The sequence below is a fragment of the Astatotilapia calliptera genome, chromosome 8 (genome assembly GCF_900246225.1).
Source record: "Astatotilapia calliptera chromosome 8, fAstCal1.2, whole genome shotgun sequence".
In the NCBI taxonomy this organism is placed as follows: Eukaryota; Metazoa; Chordata; class Actinopteri; order Cichliformes; family Cichlidae; genus Astatotilapia; species Astatotilapia calliptera.
In genome coordinates, this window is record NC_039309.1 from 9,073,714 (window position 1) to 9,082,619 (window position 8,906).

The 8,906-nt window shown below is 42.4% G+C and overlaps 1 protein-coding gene across 2 annotated transcripts; it reads right to left on the minus strand.

Moving 5' to 3' along the window:
• Positions 1–558: 558 nt before the first annotated feature.
• Positions 559–8,589, minus strand: LOC113028225 (cerebellar degeneration-related protein 2). 2 transcript variants are annotated; one of them, XM_026178329.1, is made up of 7 exons: positions 8,478–8,589; positions 8,298–8,369; positions 7,523–7,635; positions 5,051–5,199; positions 4,783–4,950; positions 2,986–3,205; positions 559–2,827 (listed from the first exon to the last, which is right to left on the minus strand). In XM_026178329.1, exons 2-7 carry the CDS (start codon positions 8,365–8,367, stop codon positions 2,225–2,227), a joined length of 1,323 nt encoding a protein of 440 aa, XP_026034114.1. In that variant the 5' UTR covers positions 8,368–8,369; positions 8,478–8,589; the 3' UTR covers positions 559–2,224. The 2 variants fall into 2 exon arrangements, with proteins under 2 accessions (XP_026034114.1, XP_026034113.1); XM_026178328.1 differs by having other exon boundaries at positions 8,298–8,588.
• Positions 8,590–8,906: the final 317 nt, after the last annotated feature.

The window sequence follows — 8,906 nt, forward strand, 5'->3', positions numbered from 1 at the left end:
TGTGTCTCTGGTACTGTGCTGCTGGTTAAACATGTTTACGTAACCCATAAACTGTTTGTTTTTATATAACTTCTGATTTTTTCTTGCTACAGCACCATTATTTTCCCACAAGGCTCAGGGCAGTTATCTCATTTGAATTTGTAATGACTCTTGTTTTATTTTTAGACTGGGCTGGGCCTTAGCCCTGTGTCTGTGTGGCTGACTTCAAAGCTTTTATCTGATTGTTAAAGCGGATCAGTGACGTTTTTCTCGATAGATAAGATTTAATTGTATTTTAGAGCAAAAAACACACATCCACAGTTGTGTTTTCATACCCTTGTGGGGACATCTAATTGACAATGCTTTGCCTAGCCGCTTACCCTAACCACCAAAAATGAATGCCTAACCCTAACTCTGACACTAAAACCTCATTTTGAGTCTCAAAAATGCCTTCAGACATGTCTGGATGGTGATTTTGTCCTCATAACGACTGTTGGTCCCCACAAGTACAGTAAACTTCAAATTTTTGGACCCCACAAAGATGTAAACATGGTAAACACACACACACACGCCTCCATCTCAGCTTGCTTCATGTTTTAATGGCTCAGAGAAGTAACATTAACCACGAAACAGCGAAAAACACAGCAGATTATTCAGGTCTCTGAAGGAGACAGTAGCACATCACATGTAGCATTAGCTAGCTACATTTACAACACACGCGCAAAGTGTCAGAAGAGCATTGAAAACGCCTGTGCAATTCTAAAGTGCATCTCATTGAGATTTTACAGACATCTACAGATACAGCAGTGCACAGTTATTAAGCTGAACAAGGACTCGTGAACATCGGGCAGCAGAAGCAACAGAAGTGCTGCTAAGAAAAAGCTTCAAGACACCGTTACAGGTTATATTATCAAGTACACAGTTAATATTTTGGTAAACTTTATTATAACATTCGCTTACAGCCATCTAAACTACCATAAGACAATCAAGTATAAATTCAGGAGGATAATGCATCAGTTACAAAAACCCTAATATATTAGAGCACCTAAAATCACCTCTGAACTCCATCACAAATACGTCATTCATTGTATACCCAGACTTAGTCAACCTTGCAATGGTGACTCTAACAAGTGCAGGAAAACTACCATCGAGAAATTCACTTTTTTGCTACAGTGGAGAAGAAAACCATAAATTATAAAGTATTTCAGCTCACATGAGCTCTGTTAAAAACAAACAAACAAACAAAAAAAATCCCAAAACAGACATGGTCTTCTGTTTCACAGGTCCATAATTTCCTAATAATGATGTTGGAAATTTCCCAGAAAGAGCAACGCCATTTGGAGTTAATATATAAAAGCGATTGTGATCATGTGATCCAAAGAGTTGAGACGAGACGCTGTCATTGTTTAGCTGCCTGGCCAACAACTTTTATTGCTTTTGTTCCCTTTCTGGTCTCAGCACAATACCTGCTCAGCACCTCTGAGACGCACCGTTAACAAGAAGCTGGTGGAGCGCCGATAGGCTAAAGGGCGAAGATTTCCATCAACGGCTGGTTGTAACCATAAACGGAGCAGAATCAGAAAACAGTGGACCAAGGCTGTTTTTTCAATAAAGAAGCTAAAAGTCCCAGCTCTAGCTTCTTGAATGTGTACTTTTTTGGGATATTTGTCTTCTCCGACAGTAAAATTAAAACACTTAATGTTTCAGACTACTTGTTGGGTGTTACCTTAGTCTAGAACAAATGTCACAGAGCCTAAGTTCAAGCTTTGATGTGGTTTGATTTCCAGGAAGTATTTACTCTAAGGAAGACGTACACTTTCTATATTTTCTAGAATTTTGCATCTTTACTGGGAACTTGATGATTTTACTTTAGAATGCTTCTTCTCTAAAAGGAAACTGTGTGACTCAAACTAGTTGGCTTAAAGGAAGACAATTTCCCCCAGAAAATTTCACCCAGGAGGTTGTTTGTGAACACGTTTTCGCAAATTGAGGTAAAGCGATTGCACAGTAGAGACGGTGGCGTCAGGCACTGGTATTTCTGTGCAAAACGAGCCACATCTGCGACGTGAGCTGGTGGTGTTAGCCTTTGTGTTCCTGTGTTGCCCTTATCTGTTAAGCTGTTTGTGCGGCGATCACAGTTTCTGGGTAGATAAAAGTCTTTCGAAGAGCTGTTCCAAAACAGGAAGACGGTTATTAGACGGTTATTTTGTTCTTGTTTCCCCCCCTTTTAACTTTTTACAAGTGTTTAATTAGGCAGAGCTTTCCCAGCTGAGTGTTTCCCCCGGCTTTCAATCAGGTCTTCTTTGGTTTTCTGGATGCGGGAGAAAATTTCCCTGAAGAGTTTCTTGTACTCCGGCTGGTGAAAGTCATCCTCAAAGCCCTCCCTGCCTGTCAGAGGAGGGAATGTGGTGGCGATGAAGGATGCAGTCTGCACTGACTTGTGGCTCAGTTTGTCCTGCTCGTCTTCCTCAGAGTGGCAGCGCCGAAGCAGCTCGTCGTACTTCACCTGCAAGGCGCTGTACTGGGCGTCAACCTCGCTGAGCAGCGAGATCCCGCGATATTTCACTACCTCGGCCCGGCGCACGCAGGAGCACTCGTGGTCATAGACCCTGTCAGGAGAGTCTGGCATCTGCGTCGCCTTCATCAGCCGCTCACTTCTCCAGCGCTTCAGGACCGCGGGGCTTTTAGCCAAAGATGCCTCTCCGTCATTCTCCTCCTCTGGGTTGAGGAACACTGTGTGTGGCAGCAGGCCGTGGAGGACGTCTGGCCTGTTGCATCTTGTAGAGGATTCTGATTTCCAGAGCTGACGAAGCTCCTCCGCCTCGCGCTCCAGCTCAGACAGTCTGGCCTGATGAAGATAGACAGTTGGACAAACTGTTAGACTGGCGACCTGTCCAGGGTGCTACCTGCCACCCGTGACCTTAAATTGGATTAGTGATCAAGAAAGTGGATGGATGCAAGTCGGAAACAAATTTAAGGACAGAGAGATACTGGTGTCAGTCTTACCTGACATCCTGCCATCCCGGCCAGCTGCTGCTCCAGCTCTGCATTTTCTCTGGCGAGCAGCTCAGCCTCTCGCTCTGCTTCTTCCCTCCGAGCACGCTCAGTGGCAAACTGTGTCTGAAGAGCATGGAGGGACTGTCGCAGCGAGTCCTGCTCCTCTTCCTGCCATGATGTGGTAGACTGCTCGATATCCTTTGAGGGTTTGTCGGGATCGTAGTCGTACCTGCACAAACAGGTGCATTTTAGACCCCGATTTCCATATACAGTATTTAAATAAAAGAACTGATGTCTGGACACTAAATATGAAGCTACAGCCAGCAGATGGTTGGCTACAGTCCTGACCAAAGCAGTGACTCCCAGGAGAGCACCCTGTTGGCTGATAGAGACCATGTGATATGGCTAAAAGCTCCACAGGAACCCGGCGAAAGAATCTCTAATGGAGATTATTTCCTCAGCTAATCTTATCCATTATCACTTATTTATAAATGTTACTTAACAACTTAAAAGGTGGCAATAAATGCAATTGGGAGAAGGGTCAAAGGTCAGCAGCCAGGCTGTTCAATCTGGCATTTAAATCTTATGTGTTTTGTGACCGTTTAAGCGTTTTGACAATTTAAACCAAATCTGCAGCTTCATCCGTTTGTCTTGATGTGTGGGTGAAAATTTATATATATCCAAGATAAAGAAGAGCTGAAAACAATAAATAAGTAACGACCGGTGAAAAGAAAGCACACTAAGCAAGGAATCAAGGGCTTATCAGTAGCACCGGGCAGCCTGTGTGAGAGTTCATTAACTTCAGACAGATATTGAGACACAGTTGTTCTCTCAGCTCAAGACTTTGACCTCCTTTCTTCCAACCTCAACCACCGCTCTCTGACTTTATCACTGAGACTTCCTGCATGTTGTGAAGAAGCCCTGCTAACAGGATTACGCACCACAGAGACTAAACTGAGGCTGTGAATGAACGCGTCACACTACAGATCAAGAACAAGTGACGGGGGCACGAAGCACGCAGGCCTCTGCGAGGTAGAAACGAGCCGCTGCCAGGAAGAGCAGGATCAGTGCAGATAGGTTAAAGCTAAAGCTGAGAGGATCGGCTTAGATCTCCTCCTGAGACCTACAAAGAGCAATTAAGGCGATTTTACCAGAGTAAAATACAAAAACACAGCAACGAGCTGACAAATTACCGTCCACAGTCTCCAGAATATATAAAATTTCACCTGTTATAGAGTTTGAAACTACAGGTGTTTATCCATTATTAGCAGGTTTTGGATGTCCACCTGCAAGAACAGGACTGACAGCACATTTTTCAGGCTCAGATAATAATTATGCAAGGTGTATCTGTGGAAAATGAACTAAAATATCAGCTGAACTGAGGACTACAGTATCTCCCTGCACTGTTGCACCCCTGAGTAGATTGAGTGCCTGAATACGACTTCCTGCAGATGTTTTTCAGAGAATATGTTCATACAGTCATCATGGAGCATGTTGTGCCTGCAGCAGATGACTGTGTAATGAAATCAGTGCAGAGATATCGTTATATCAGTGGTCAATTTTGTCCCACAGTGTTTACTTTTACTTACATTTACCTCATAATTGGAGGTTTGGGCCCCTTTTACTGTGAGCGTGTAACATTAGGCAGGGAAGATGGAAAACGACATCATCATAAATGGCTCCCAGAACCATTCATGATGATATAAACACATGCAAGCTTCAGATCTGCCCGTCTGAAGTCAGCTCTCTCGACTCCTTATTTAAGCTCCACTGGTCTGTGATAATTTGTGTTTGCGCGTTACCCACCTGAGTGTGTTTTGCAGCTCCTGCAGGCAGGACACGCTGTGAGTGCTGCGAGGCCAGCTCTCTCTGTGTGAAGGTTTCTGAGGTGGAAAGGGACTCAGCTTCAGCTCCTCCACCTGATGCTGCAGCTCCTCCACCTGCATCTGCAGTAGCTCCACTGTTTCTGTAAGCCTGCACAGAAAAAATAAAAACCAGTGAAAACAAAGTTAGTAAAAAAACAAAAACAAAGAAAAAAAAGTTTTTAATAAGAAACTGGTGATAAATGTCTCACCCTTGGATCTTCTGCTCGGCTGCCCGGTTGTCCAGAACAAGTTTGTGGTTGCTCTGCTCCAGCTCTCGGGCCGACAGGTCGAGCTGCTCGTACACTTTTGCGTGCTGGTCGTTAACCTGTCTGAGGAGGTCCACCTGCTTTGTCAAGTACTGGAGGCGAGAGAAAAAGGTGATAAGAGCTTAAAAGGAGAAACACATCTATTATTGTTAACAAATACACTATCAGTCATTAGCAGGTCAAATGAGCAGCTATTTTTAATGATTAAATCATTACAAAAATCGCTGATAACTCATCTTTTTATGTTCGCCGTCTTCTACAGTAGCTTTGCATGATTCAGTGTTTAAAATAATTCATTATCCAGCTGACAGATATTTTAGCTCCTCTCCCTTTAAAGCCTAGCTTGAATTTCTTTTCCAAGCTCCCCTCATTGTAAGCCCACTTTCATCTGATTGGCTGCCCCTCACAAACAAAAGGTTTGAACAGCTTGTAGGTGAAGCTTCTGCACCTTTAAAGAATCTTCTCTCACTGACTCGAACAGAGTCGAGAGTAGATTTACAAAAACCCCCCAAAATTCTTAAATAAGCATTTTGAGCAGATACTCAATATTTAAACGTCATGTTTGATGTGAGGACCAACAGTAAGACAGTGTAAACATAAACCTACTATTATTATCCACATGCTGCTATTTGAGCATTTTTCTGGCAGGTTAACAGCTCGACAATTTTATTTCCCAGTAACACCTAAATGCCTCCCTTAAGTCCCAGATTAATTGAGGACGTATTATCTAACAGGGCGTCACAGCCAGGAAACTTACATCATGTAATCAGTTGGCGTAAAATCAAAAGAAAGAAAAAAGCCCAGCTGATAAGTAACTTCACTCTGCCCGGACACGCTAACATAAACAGTCCAAAGTCAACAAGGCAAGCTGTACATTTTAAATGAGGTGTTCATGGTGCTTCTTTTTATTAATCGCCTTTCAATCCAGCAAAGAGCGAGCGTAAATCAGCAAATCGATCCTAGCACTGGTCAACATTGATGTCACGTGTGTCTGCTGCAGGTCTTAAGAGATTAATTGTGTATGTCAGCAGTTTAATGCAGGGATGGATTTAGAGCCCCCCCGGGCTGAGCCTATTTACGTAAATTTAGCAGGAAGTCAGAAGTCTCTTAGAAAAGGTTTTGACTCTGAGCTTCTACTGTTTTGGACCACAGCCTTCCGGGAGTTTGAAGGTAAAGGGACACATGACCAGAGATGGGCAGTAACGCGTTACTTGTAACGCGTTACTGTAATCTGATTACTTTTTTCAAGTAACGAGTAAAGTAAGGGATTACTATTGCAAAATCGGTAATTAGATTACCGTTACTTTCCCGTAGGAACGCTGCGTTACTGCGTTACTAAAACCGTGATTTTTTTTGCGAGAATGTCTCATGACAGTGACGTAAGCAAGTGCGACGTTGGTGACAGCAGCTGTGTGCAGATCAACAATGGATCATATATCGAGTGCAGAGAGAGTATGAGCGTGCAGCGTTTAAAGCGTGGAAGTACTGACCTTACTTTGAGTTTGATTCCATAAAAAGTGACAAAAACATTAGCGTCCATCGTGCGTGGGAAGAAAACTTCTTTTTACAGCGAAAAAAACCCCTAAACTTCCGAGCAAGCACCGAGTAGCTACGACGTGATGGGAAACTCACAGAGACACTCGCGCGGATTCTTCAACTGACCGCAGCACACCTGCACCAGGGTAACCCTCCGCCTACCCTGCTCCTGCTTTACAGGTGAAAATAGAGCAAAAGGACCGCTGAGTCTTTGACTTTATTTATTTTCTGCTGTGTTTTACTTGCATCTGTTTGAAAGAGTGAGTGTAAACACAAAAAATATTTTATTTTATGTGCTGGAATGTGCAGAAAATAGGTTTAAATGTTAAACTAATTTATTCAAGTCAGAGAATGTTGCATATTAATTAAATGTTTTGCTTGATGCATAAAGTTAAAAGATTAAAACTGGAAAACAAGTTAAAAAAGAGACTTTTCCATTTGATTTACATTTTGTATGATGGATTATGTAGAAAAAGTAGAATTGGGCTGAAAGAATCTATCACTTTATCACCTCTTCAGGTTGTAAATCGTTGTTTTTAAAAAGTAACTAAGTAACTAAGTAATTAATTACTTTTTGAAAATAAGTAATCAGTAAAGTAACGGGATTACTTTTTTGGGGGAGTAATCAGTAATTAGTTACTGATTACTTTTTTCAAGTAACTTGACCAACACTGCACATGACTGTCCATCCCCAGAAGAAGAAATGGCTGTGTACAGCAAAATGTTTCGTGTTAACATTTAGTAACACCCTGAAAGCATTAAAGAGGAAATCAGAGCTGTGTGAGAGAAGCGGGTTCATCTCTTGATGTTTTCAGCACAGCCTGGCCTAATGAGAGCTCTGTTTAGGACTATACTTTGTGAGAGAAGGGAGGTATTTACCTCGATCTCCTGCAGTTGTTCCTGGTTGTTGGAGTACATCTGCTTGAGCCCCTGCTCCAGCTCCCTGTTCCTCTCCAGAAGGGTCTTCCCCAGCTCGGCTGCCAGCTGCAGGTCTGCAGGAGACACGAAGAGAGGTGAAACTGCAAGTCCTTCAGCATTCATGGCTCTGTACTAATGGTGAAGGAGACCTGACAAGCAGCTTTCAGAGGTGCTGTTGGTGTTGGCAGCAATCCAGTAACACAAAGTGTCTCTTTAGAAACTCAATTAAGGAAAGGAATAAAGGCATGCACTTTTACATTTACAGGCGAAGCTCTTTTTCACTCTACATGGACAAAAACATGATAAAATCTGAAGGTGATTTTTGCACACACACAGGAACACAAACCCACGGCCACTAGCGTAAAAGCAGCCCATGCAGGCAGAAAGGATGAATAAAGTCAGAGGCACATTCAGGCAGAGCGGTTCTGTTTTTGCCGCATATGTGAGTGTGCTGCTGACTCCTGGATTTTCTCGCACACTTCTAGGACTCGCAAAATTTCCACTAAATCAGACTTCAGACTAAATAAACCACCCCGACTTAAAACCCACAGAAATTAATGCAAATATTGCCCGTGCATATTTTTAAAATTACTTATAATGCCATTCATATATTAAACACCGCGCATCATTATCAGCTGTAACAGTCCTGTAATTCTCTGCCTGCAGGGTAAATAAAGACTAAGTGCGAATCTTTATCTCTAAGCACAGAGACACAAAGACTGAAAGGAAACTGTACCATGTTCAAGGTCTTGCTTGTCGTACCACGGTTCCTCCTCCTTTATCTCAAATTCTTCCTCCACAATCATGTCTGTAAGCATCCTCGGGATTTTATTTTAATTTATTTAATCAGTCAAACTCTTTAAAGATTTATCTACATTAAAAACACGAAACACTTTGAAAAAGGACTTTGATATACCAAGATAACCGGTTCAGTCAGCGTCCTCTACCCCCCACAGCCGGCACCGGTGCGCGCTCATCATAGGACAGTCTTACTTCCAGCTCACCGCTCATGAAATCGTCCGCGCGCGGGAACGCTTTCCGGTTTGGTTTTTCAGAATAAGTGTTTCACCAAGACACCAGAAAAAGAAGACGACAGAGCATAAAGATTTAAAAATACAAATATGTTAAAGGAAGGAAGAAAGAAAAAAAAAGAAACAGATAAACAGCAAGAGAACAAAAGATACAAAGTAAAACTTAAAGTACACTAATTAAAAAGCTGGGCACTTTAGCAGAAACATATTAATTTGGGTTCAAAAACTAAATCGTGTTATTGTGGAATCTGTGAATAACAGATGAAAAAGCAACAGGAACGTGTGCGGACTGGATGTTAACTAATTTGAGAAAA